The following is a 12,626-nucleotide window of genomic DNA, read 5'->3' on the forward strand; positions in this document are numbered from 1 at the left end:
TTCTTAAAATATATGACTCAAATTTATTAAATGGTATCTCCCAATCTACCTAATTGGTCACGCATCTTGAAGGAAAATATTAGAGCATGGAGACTATATTTTAATAATTTAAAACAATTTGTTATTTGAATCCTTCTGCACAAAGTTGTGATCTTTTTAAAGCTTGCGTGGCCTTAAACTATTAGTTTCGACATTTTAATTTCTAAGCTATATAATATTTGAAATTTTCACCATAGCCCAACCTATATAAGACTTGAGCTCAACCTAATCAAGTGAATAGTGATCTTGAGTTTTAGAGCTACACATCTCAGTTTTAAACATTTTTTACTGTAGTTTTTAGTCAAGGAACAACGGGGAGTAGATTTCATTAATCGGGTTGTAATAATATCTAACTATTTTTTGAAGAATATTTCAAGCAAAACAATAATTGGAAAAAAACTTTGTAGTTGTGTAAATGGAGTATTTTTGCATCGATGTAATTAACTTTTGGGACCAAAAGAGTAGTACTCCTTTTGTCACAATTTATATGACACACTTATCTTTTTATATTTAGAAACAATCTAACTTTATAAAATAATTTACAATCAAATAATTATTTAAGACTTATTTTTTAACCATAAATTTCAAAAGTATTCATCTTTTTTTAACATTATGTGCCGAATAAAATGATATCAATTTGCTGGAATTGCAATTTGCTTCTTTGAGTCAAACAACTTTCTTATTTTGTCGCCACACTCAAGATTTTCGTAGTCCTTTTCCAGTAGATACCCCTTTGTTTGTATATCTCCCATGAATAAAGCTGAATTTCCGTGGTCCCATTTACTGATTCTCATCCAAAGCACACACTCCTATTTATACCTCCGGATTCTCGCCAGAACCATTTTAGTACTCACCCTATTTTAGGTGGTATATTTTGAGTTTTCGAAATTCATATCATATGAATTTAAATTAATATTTTAAAATGTATTTTTTAGTAAATTGATAGTGCGAGAAGATTCATAGTCTCTCCGTCCTAATTTATGTGTAAACTTTTTTTCTAGTCCTCCAAAAAGAATACATTTATGTATTTTGAAATAATTGAACTTAAAACTTCCCCTATATACTTAACGAAATGATTTTTGAACTACACAAATATCTATAGGTTATTTTAGATCATAAGTTTCAAAAGTATTTATTTCTTTCTTAAACTCTGTATCTAGGCAAATTATATCAAATAAATTGAGACGGGGAGAGTAATACTTTTCATTTTCGAGATTTTAAGATGTATTTTTTCATGAAGTTGATACATGAAAAATTGTAACTCATAGAACTTTTATGGTAGTTTTCAATTATGTTAATTATAATTTTAAAATATTAAGTTAATCTAATACTATTTAGCTTCAAGATTTAGTTAAATTGACTCCTAAAAAACGAAAAATATTACATAAATTGAGATGAGGGAGTAATGAAAATAAAAAGTGATACTTTTAGTAATATACAATCCAACATAAAATATTACACCCGCATAGTCATATTTTTAATTTACATCCGCATAGTCAATTTTATTTTTACAACATTATTTATACACACGATATACAACATTATATTAGTTGTAATCTTGTAGACAATAAATAAATCTTGTATAAAAATGTATAAAAGGGTTATTTCAGGTAATATTAAAAACATGGGCCATTTGGGACAAATATATCCTCCAAATAGACAGATTATTATTTTTCCCAAATAAAAACCAATTGAAGTAACGTAAGACTATTTAGTTGATAATTACTATTTTTACTTATATTCTGACATTAACTCCATCACTGTATTTATAATATGTTTTTGTCTCTTTCTTGCCGTTTGTCATCAGCTCGGTTTCTCTTTTTTTAGTATATAACAATTTTTGCTGTCACTTGCACACAAACAGCAACTCCACCAAAAAAAAAAAAAAAAAAAAAACTTTCAATGGGTTTGCTAATGAATGTGTTAGCAATAGCCCTAGCTGCTGGACACAAAACAAAGATACCATTTTGTATAGATGATCAAGACATTGAATTTGGAAACCCATGGTGGTTTGTTTATGCTGGTGTTTCTTGTTTCCTCGTACTATTCGCTGGAATTATGTCGGGTCTTACGTTGGGGTTGATGTCTATGGGACTTGTTGAGCTTGAAATTCTTCAAAGGAGTGGTACTAATTCAGAGAAGAAACAAGCAGGTTCTTTTTTTTTTTTTAAAATCCATTGATTTTAATTTGAATGAAATCTTGAATCTTTTTTACGTGGGGTTATTGATTAAGAAATTAATTGTAATTGTTTGTTTTTTTCAGCTACTATTTTGCCTGTTGTTCAAAAGCAGCATCAACTTCTTGTGACTTTGCTTTTGTGTAATGCGGCTGCAATGGAGGTGAGGAGTTGTTGACTTTAGCAGTTGTAAAAGGGCTAAAGTCTTAATCATAGCAAGGACATGCACGGGTTTCTGATAAATTTTTTTTTTTAAAAAAAGTTTGTTGCAACTTGATCAACTTTCTTTTATCAACTTCACTGTTTACTACTGTTTAAATGTTTCTATTGGCTCCTCAGTCTTAAACAAGTTTAGTCAGATATATGAATCCTCACTGATCTTATTTCTCCATTTAAGCTCAATTCATGTCATCGTCATATACCAATACCAAATAAAAATAAAAGTAAAAAAATAAGTTGGGTATATATAAAAAGTAATATTAAAAATGCTCTTTATTTGTACTGGCATATAAATTTACAGTAAGGTAAAAATACTCTTGGAGAAGAAATAGGTTCAGAATCAACGTACTAGCATGACTAAAACGTATTTACAAAATATAAGGCATGTTTATTTTGGCTCTTGCCTGCAATGCGTAGTGTTGCAGTTTTGATCAATTACATTTATAAGTGATACAATTTTATGAATGTGGACTTTGCAGGCTCTTCCAATATACTTGGATAAAATTTTCCATCCTGTTGTTGCTGTCATTCTCTCTGTGACTTTTGTTTTAGCTTTTGGTGAGGTAATAGACTTCCATCCACTGTATAACTGCAATACATGTATTCTTGAACTGGGAACTGCAATAATTTCATTACTTTTGCTTTGCTAATTCAGATTATTCCACAAGCGATATGCTCCCGATATGGGCTTGCTGTAGGTGCAAACTTAGTCTGGCTTGTTCGTGTTCTTATGATCATTTGCTATCCCATTTCTTACCCAATTGGAAAGGTATTTTGTTTCTCTTGTGCCACTAATAGCATTTGGTGTGTGGTCTATCCCTATTTGATCTTGTTGCAACATATTTTGGACAGGGCCATCTGTGGTAACATCTAAGGTCATAGTGGTCAAAGTACTGTAAAGGAAATGAAATGCAATTCTTTTGTTGTGGGTATCAAGAATTTGTTTGGTCCGCACGTCAGAACAATGTTATTTCATATTTCTATCCTTCCAACTCTGGTGTGTTCGGTATGAAGGAAAATGTTTTCTTGGAAAAATAAGTGGGTTTCTTACGTATTTATTGTGTTCGGTACGCAAGCGAAAAATATTATTCTAAAAGTACTACAACAACAACAGCAACAACAACATGCCTAGGATGTTCCCACAAGTGGGCTCTGGGGAGGGTAGAGTGTACGTAGACCTTACCCCTACCTTGGGAGGTAGAGAGGTTGTTTCCGATAGACCTCATCTCAAAAAATATTATTCTAAAAGTGTTTGTATATAATTTAGACAAATACTATGGGAGGTGTGAAGTGAGGATAAGGTTGTGGGTGGTGGGGGTGAAGATGAGGTGTGTTGGAGGGGGGGTGGACACAATCAATGTAGAATGCCACTTGTGGAACTTGTTTTCCCTACTTTCATTAGGGAAGTCATTTTTCACATTATTAAGGAACTTGTTTTCTTAAAGAAAATCTTTTCCAGAAATTTTGACCAACCGGACATGGGAAAATTCGAAAATGTTTTCCTCCATACTGAACACACCCTCTGTGTTTTTTATTTGTATTGCATGTGGATCTCATCCTTCATAGTCAGTAGTGTACTGATTCATAACTGTGACTAATTTTTACATGGCAGACTTGAAATCCTATACTACTGTGGCTAGAAAACTATCAGGGTTTTCTTCTACACTTGACATACGGTCTCCATTCGAGGATTTCATGCAGTCGATACTGTTGTTTACAATTTAAAGAACTTCTTTGTGAAGTTATCACATTTAAATGTTTAAATTAACATGGCTTAGGTTCTTGATGCTGTATTGGGACATCATGATGCTTTGTTCAGGCGAGCTCAGTTGAAAGCCCTTGTTTCTATCCACAGTATAGAGGTAATCCCTCTGAATTGGTGTCCATTTGCAGAAGACTGAAGTTGATTTAGCTGCCGGTCATGACCATAGTGTCATCTTCTAAAAGCTCACTATTATGCGGCAGTTTTCTCTAATATGCTACAATAATAAGTGGCTTAATATTGTTATAATAACACTATATTTTTTCTAAGTTTAGGCTGGTAAAGGTGGCGAACTCACACACGATGAAACTACTATTATTAGCGGAGCACTGGATTTGACAGAAAAGGTTTGCAGCATTCTGCTTTCACTTTTTTCCTTGTTTTTCTTTTTCTTTGGATCTGGATAGCTTTTGATAGAGCATCCGCTTCAGGCAAAATAAGGCTTAGCAGAACTTTTTAATAGTAGTTTTGCTTAAAAATGCTACATTATACACATCTTTAATTTAAGTCTTCCTTACTTTCTTAAACTCCGTTCTCAGTCAAACTAAGACACGTAAATAAAACGAGACAGAGGGAGTAATAAATAGATAGCGAGCAAGTTCATATAGGCTGCCGATATCATGTTACCTACCAAACTAGTGCTTTCTTCTGTCTTTTAGTAACTAAAGTCAGGCATATTTTTGCACAACTTATAAGAACAATTGTCTAAGTTTTCTCAGACTTGTGCAGACTGCAGAAGAGGCTATGACGCCTATTGAATCAACCTTTTCCCTGGATGTCAATTCAAAGTTGGACTGGTGAGTTTATGATAGAGTGGTCCATTTTCTTTGTTCTTCCCTTTTTAAAATTGGTATGAATACCCATCTCTGTAACTTGAATGATAAAAAGAACACCTTCCAGTTGATTTTTAAGCTTTAGAGTCTTTCCAACAAAGGCCAGCCACAGTGATCTGGCTTCTATTCTCATGCAACAATCAAAAGAATGCAATTACTTACTAATCATATTGGGGTGAGAATGAATTTCTTATATGAAATGACTCTTGTTCACACAAGTTTCATTTGTGATATCTCTATACCTCATCGTTCGTAAAAAATTCTTTTCCGTATTTGAATGGTACATGGAGAAGGAATACAAGAATTCTGTTCTACCTCCTTTGTTGCTAAGTTCTGCATTTTTCATGGGTTATTCATCTGATTTCTTTAAAGCAAGTGCTAAGATATATTAGCAGTTTTAATCTTCTAGAGATTGAGGGACTGAATTTTTTTTCTGTTGCATGAACTCCAAAGATATAACTGAAGTTTCAAGAGAGCCATATATCTTTCATAGATATCAGCTTAAGAACCTGTCATCACTTTCTCAGAGGAAACAAATTTGAAGCTTGAGCCACTATTTCTCTTTTTGGTCCTTGACAACCCAAAGCAGATTTCTTTCTTTAACAAGCTCCTTTATTCAGGGAAGCGATTGGGAAAATCCTAGCACGAGGTCATAGCCGTGTTCCTGTTTATTCTGGACATCCAAAGAATATTATCGGACTTCTACTGGTTTGTGTGAAATTTTGATCTCAAAATATTTCATTATCTATTTCCTCATTGGTGATTGAGTAAAGAATCAGCTGCGCTTTTGCTTCTACACGGGACAGGTAAAGAGTCTTCTTACAGTACGAGCAGAAACAGAGACTCCCGTTAGTGCTGTTTCCATCAGGAGAATGCCTAGGTACGTTATGTGTTGACTTTTGACATGGAGTACACTGAGAAATATAACACATAGTGTTTCAGGGTACCAGCGGATATGCCTTTGTATGATATTCTCAATGAATTTCAAAAGGGAAGCAGTCACATGGCAGCTGTAGAGAAAGTAAGCAAAAAAGGCTACAACCTTGCTTCTGATCTAGCAGGTGTCAATGGTGGAGAAAACAAATTCTGGAATGGGGACTCGCAGTTAACTACACCACTCCTGTGCACGCATGATGAAAAATCAGACACTGTTATCATAAATGTTGATAAGGTCTCGATGCAGAATCAAGAAATTAAGTTCCCGTCATTGCATCAAAATGGTGTAACGACAAATAACTCAACATTTTTAGTGGAAGATATTGAAGAGGAGGAAGTCATTGGCATCATTACTTTGGAAGATGTTTTTGAAGAACTCCTGCAGGTAATATGTTTCTTCACTGTCTTTCCCAAGGGTACCTTATGGATCAATAATATGGATTTTATCTTAGTGCTTGCAACTCATTGCAAGTTTCCAAGTGGGGCTTTTGAACATTCATTATCCAATTAGACTTCTCTTCCTTTTACTGAATGCCTTTTACTCCAGCTTTTATCATTTTCAATAACTTAAATTACATTCTACTTTTGACCGGATTCATATGGATGCAGGAGGAAATCGTGGACGAGACTGACGTATATGTAGACGTTCATAAAAGGTCTTAAGAACCGGACTTTACTTCTAAATTGCCAGTTTTTGGGTGATAATCATGGCTTGCTATTATAATTATCCCTAGTGGCATTGCTGTATGATTCTAAGTTGTTGATTTTCATTCTGGTACAATCTGTACTTCAGAATACGTGTAGCTGCTGCTGCTGCTGCTTCATCAGTTGCTCGAGCACCTGCTGCTAGGAAAGTGACAGGTCAAAAGGCTTCAGTGAGTCTCGTACAATTCCTTCTGATATTTCCTATGTAGAAAAGAAGTTTTATTGCATGTGCTAATCTCTATCATACTCGTGCTTGTGTCCTGTTGTTTATTTAGCAAATTCGAGGATAAAACTATGCCGCTGTGCAGTCACAAGTCAAATTCTCAGTGTTCCATTCTTTGATATGAAAACAAGATTTTTTTTTAATTAAAATTGTATTTATTTCTGTTTCTTTGGACTAAGCTGGTTGCTGCTGGTAAGATTTCATGCTTTTGTAAGTTATGATGGTGTGGAACAAAATTTGTCTCCCATTAATCTTGGTAGTTTGGCAGCCAATTTGCTTGGTACACGAGTGTCTTTCTTTCACTATTTGATAATTGCCTGGCCAAAAGGGCTTCGCAGTCCTGCCTTTACAGTTTTCTAGGGTATGAAAAAGCTTGATCTCAAAAAGGATTTCATATTTGAGGCCTACAAACTTTTCTGGATCTTTGACCTTCGAGCCAATTTTGACTCTATTTCGCTAACATAAAGTAGTGCATTGGTGACTTATCAACATTTTTATTCCAGCATGAGCTTCATTCTAGTGCATGTGCATGGTGTAATTGTCACAAGAACCTTCTTTCCTTTCTTTTCGAAGGATAATTTCTTATTTACGCATTATTTAAGCGGCATTTTGTTAGTTCTTCTCATTTTTTTTGAGCATAAGGAATATCGGAGAAGGTAAAAACTTTTACTTCTTTGGCACAGTGTTCAAGCATATATGTGCTGGAAGATGCTAATTTGCCATTTTTCTTTTGTTCTATAAATGAATAGATACTAGCTTTCGTTTGATGACTAAATTGATTATCATTCTGTATGTTGATAGAAGCTGGTAAGGACAGGGTATTTTGTCAGATATTGTATAATTTCAAGGATGCTAGGTAATAGATTTCTATGTTAACCCAGTGAAAAGGAGATATTTCTGATTCAGCACATTCCATGCTTGGATTATATATCATCAGAATATGTTGATTTTTTGTTTTATAGAAGAAATCCAATGACAAAATAGGAATAGATAGTAGAAGTGACGTTGGCCATTTGTATAAGGATATAGGCTTCCAAATAGAGTAACCAAATGCTGGTTGAGCGCCTAATTTGGAGAAGAACTGCAATTTTGGATTCTTCTTGAATGGAATAGTAACTTAGAAGCTCTTCAACAAGGGAGGAGCCTACATGATCTGGAAGAGGGTGAAATTGAATCGCCTTCATTGGAAAAATCATACTGTGCAAATAGGGTAAAACAATACTTTTTGTGCATATATTGTTTAATTTCCTTGACGTAAGCGAAGCTTCTAGTTTAGCGACGAAGGTGGCTAATAGTTATTTTAAGTTGCAGGTTTTGAATCCTAGCCCAGGTTTATTTGAATCTCCTTGTTAGAATTCTTGCTCCACCGTGGTTAACCAGAACTGGTCCATTGTGTCTGATTAATAATCGACATGATTATTCAGTATTTACATTATATCATCATCTGCCGTGTCTGATTTTTTGTTACAGCTAACTGGTCATAAAATTTATCCAACTTGTAATGTAGGGCAAGGAAAGCAAGGACGGAAGCCAGAGAAGTCAGTTGAGGGATAATTGCAGTAGATAATGGGGAGAGCGACCTTTCCTGGCATGAGGCTTATTAAGCGTAAACCGGACCATGCAGCTGCAGTCTGTATAAAAATTTTGTAGTCGTGTTCAGTTAATCAGGCAATGTAAATTTTTACAGTTCCTCTTGTAGTATGCGACTCTCAATAGGACCTTGTATTTAGCTCAGAGTATAGTGGCTTCTTAGACGAACTGTAACAACATTATTCTTTTCTTTTTTCTCCTAAAGATAACTTTCCCCCTACTCTTTTTTTCTTTTTTTTTATCCAGCAAGGACTTCACCTTGCCCCAGTTTGTGTAAAATGACATCTTCTTCAATATAGAAGGAATGCAACTGCGTATGAGGTTGTTGCAACGTACTAAAACATTTCATCTCCTCATTGAGTTCTTTTCCTTTTGCAAAAGTAGTTTTATCCTTAGAATCTCCATAGTAGGCGAAATTCTTCCGGAAGAGTAGTGATTTATCATTTCTTGCAACTTTCATGACTTTGCTGTTACATTGACTTGGTATTCTTGCAAATTGGTTTCATCCTTAACTTTTACTTGAGCCTATCTTGAATGGAGCTTTAGAGCAACACTAAACGTGTTTCTATAGATTACGGGTTCGAGCTATGAAATTCGCGCCTGATGCTTCCGTTAGGGTAGACTACCTACATTATCACCCCTTTTGAATGTGGCCATTCCTTGAATCCTGTATGAACGTGAGATGTTTTATCACCTAGCTGTCCTTAACGTGACCCTATCTTAGTGCGCCTTTATTACTCTTCAGGGTGTATCTTAGTGAACTGTTCAGATTAATATGCAGAAAGACGTGCAGATCACAGGTAAAAGACGAAAAGATTGTTTGAGGCAGAATAGGATGCACTGTAAATTAGAAAATTGAATTACGCACAAATGCATCCAGACACACTTTCCATTAAGAATATTTCAAAAAGGTTTGAGATTATTCACCTCTTTAGGTGTTGCGCAGTTAGTGGTTGATGAAGCGGGTGCAAATCTTGAAAATATGGTTAAAATTTCAGCACAGACGGAAAACATAAGGTAATTTATTCCAATCTATTTAAATATTAATGGTTGGAATTATCCGGTATCTTTATTGGTGAAAAATAGCTGTTACCAGCTGACTTGAATACTGAAATTACCAAATTCTTTTGACATTATTCAACTAATAATATTATTCTTACTACTTTCATTATTTAAAAAAATTCAAATTCATTAGTTTATCAACCGCTACCTTAATATTTTTCCATATATCACTAAGGCCTCTTTTGCTTTCATTAACATTAAGACGTTTGAGTTTGAATGCACATCTGAATGATTAAGATGTTGTCTCTAAATCTGAACACTGAATGTTTAAGATTGTTTTTTTTTTCAACAACTGAATGTGCAGAATGTATTTTTGTAAACATAATAAATATACAATTCAAATAAAAAAGTAACTAAATTTTAGAAAATAAATACAAATTTAATAAAATAAAAATATTATTTGATAAAAAAATGAATCATATATGTTTGCTAGTAATGATGGACATGTTTGTAGTAGTGGTGGGGGTGGGGGAGGGTTAATAGGTGGGGGTGGTGCGGTGAGTCTGAGGGTAGCGTGAGGGTGGTTAGGGGTTAAGGTAGGTGGGTGGGAGGGGGGTAGGGGTTGGGTGGTGATGATGGGTAGTGGTGGGGGTTAATGTGGAGTAGGCGGTGGTCTTAGTGAGTGGGGAAGGAGGTAGGGTTAGGGGTACGTATGGGTTGGGGTGGGTGGTGGTGGGTTGGTTAGTTGTGGGGTGGGGGTAAAGTGGGTAGGTGGGGGTAAGGGGGTTGGGGTGGTGGTGAGTAGGGAAGGGGGTAGGGGGTAGGGTTGGGGGTGGATGGTAAGGGTGGCTAGTGGAGGGTTGGCGTGGTGGTGGTAAAAATTATCCGTACAAAATACCTCTTAATGATATTAAAATTTTGTTCTAGGTCTTAGTGATTAGGGCCTATTGAGACCAAATAAATGCTTAGATTTTAATGTGAACAAATGCACTTAATGACCTAAGGTCTGAACCATCCAGATTCAGACCTCCATTAAGTGCAAACAAATGAGTCCTAAGTGCATTATACATGAGTCAAATTGTATATTTAACTTCATATTTAATCAAATATCTCTATATAAAAAATATGTTTTAATTCAGTAAAACACGGTATAAAGACAAAAAAGGAAAAATGAGAGGAAGAGTTGTTTGGGTTTGGATCAAAATCATACATATTCTTTCACATGGTGCACTAATAGTACATTATGTTTGCATAAGTGGTGCACTTTTAGTCACAATCCCAAATAAATTTAACGGAAAAGAACAAAAATGCCCCTGAACTTTTAGAAAAGGTATAAAAATACCCTTTATTCATCTATTTTGCTAAAACTACCCCTCAATTCAACTTTTTGAGAATTTATTCCCCTTGACTAACGGACAACATTGCACATGACATTTTATTACTGAAAAATTGATTTATTCTTTTAAAAAGAAATCTGAAAAATCGTTATTTGTAGAATAAGGAAAAATAATTTTTCAACATCCATTTCTTTAAAAAAACAAATGTAGTAAGCCTTTTATATATATATATATATATATATATATATATATAAAACAGAATTGGATTTTCATTAAAACATGTGGAATTTTTTTAAGTTTGGAAAAAAAATTTTAACGGGTGGAAACCCCATTTCTTTTTTAGAAAATTCAATTTTTAAATCTGAAAAACTGATTGTTTTTTTAAGTAAAATGTGCAAAAATAATACTCTATAATTTTCTTCTAGATTTAAAAAAAGATAGTTTTCTGTTTTTTTTTTAAACACAGTTTTTCCATAAAAAATTTAATTTTTTCAGATTTTTATAAAAATCCAATTTTTCACATTTTGAAAAGAAAAAAAATTAGTGTTGTCCGTTAGTCAAGGTTTTACTCGTTAAAAAAAAGTTTTCCAAATTTTAAAAAATTCTAAGGTTTCAGATTTCTTTTTAAAAGAATAAATCAATTTTTCAGTAATAAAATGTCATGTGCAATTTTTTTTTTTTTTTTTTTTAAATTAGTGTTGTCCGTTAGTCAAGGGGAATAAATTCTCAAAAAGTTGAATTGAGGGGTAGTTTTAGCAAAATAGATGAATAAAGGGTATTTTTATACCTTTTCTAAAAGTTCAGGGGCATTTTTGTTCTTTTTCGTTAAATTTATTTAGGATTGTGACTAAAAGTGCACCACTTATGCAAACATAATGTACTATTAGTGCACCATGTGAAAGAATATGTATGATTTTGATCCAAACCCAAACATTATGGATGATTTTGATCCTTTTCTCAGCTAGTATTAGCTAAAGTTATACTGTACATTCTTGGGAGGATAGCAACGTTAGTGTGCCAAAAAAAAAAAAACAGTCGTGTGAACTCGTGATCAATTGCCTGGTTGGTTTCTTGGTAGTTTCTTCCATCTTTTAGGAGCAAAAAAAAAGTTAGATAGGGCCCACAAAGAAGGATAAATGGGGCCCAGCAAGCATAGAATGGTTCATCAACCCAAGCAAAACCGACCACATTAAACTACCCGAAAGTCCATAGTCGACATTAAATGTACAACATTGTCCTAGGATAAATAAAATATCTTGGCAAGTGCTCTGCTCAAGCTTAAATTTATGAGAATATTTCATTTAGATACTTAAATTAAATTTTATTTTTATTGAATACCTTAACTCTTAATAAAGCATTTTAATTACACTTTCAATTCAAATTTTAAAAACTCCGTTGGTTGTGTTTTTATTCATCTATTATATAATTAAATTAATCACATAAAATATGTTATTTCTTTTAGTTATAAGCCACAACGTAGAAATAGCCTAGAATTCTATGGCTTATTGAGTGGAATCGAGTAATCCAAAAGTTTGATGGGATACAATAAGATATCTAGGATTAAATTTAGTTATGAATTTTATTTCAAATTTAATTCTGGATATCCCATCTTATTATGCGGTATCAAATGACCCAAGTCTGGCTGAAACATTTATTAACTTAATTCGAGTGTCTATTTCACAAAGTTTAAGGGGTTGGTATGTATTAAGAGCCTGTTTGGTTTAGCCTATAAGTTGCTAAAAATAACTTAGTTATTTTTAATTTTTTTGAGTGTTTGACTGATCAATTTATAAGTTATTTTAT

The 12,626-nt window shown here is 33.7% G+C and overlaps 1 protein-coding gene across 1 annotated transcript; it reads left to right on the forward strand.

Annotated features, from left to right (window-relative positions):
- The first annotated feature begins 1,813 nt into the window (after window positions 1-1,813).
- LOC132611047 (DUF21 domain-containing protein At4g14240-like) lies at window positions 1,814-8,704 on the forward strand. The gene is made up of 13 exons (XM_060325460.1): window positions 1,814-2,191; window positions 2,303-2,379; window positions 2,915-2,998; window positions 3,091-3,204; window positions 4,214-4,297; window positions 4,473-4,544; window positions 4,927-4,994; window positions 5,651-5,738; window positions 5,837-5,910; window positions 5,973-6,351; window positions 6,576-6,622; window positions 6,760-6,841; window positions 8,402-8,704. The coding sequence occupies exons 1-13, from the start codon at window positions 1,942-1,944 to the stop codon at window positions 8,459-8,461; spliced, it is 1,479 nt and encodes a 492-aa protein (XP_060181443.1). The 5' UTR covers window positions 1,814-1,941; the 3' UTR covers window positions 8,462-8,704.
- Window positions 8,705-12,626: the final 3,922 nt, after the last annotated feature.

Source organism: Lycium barbarum, chromosome 9 (genome assembly GCF_019175385.1).
Source record: "Lycium barbarum isolate Lr01 chromosome 9, ASM1917538v2, whole genome shotgun sequence".
In the NCBI taxonomy this organism is placed as follows: Eukaryota; Viridiplantae; Streptophyta; class Magnoliopsida; order Solanales; family Solanaceae; genus Lycium; species Lycium barbarum.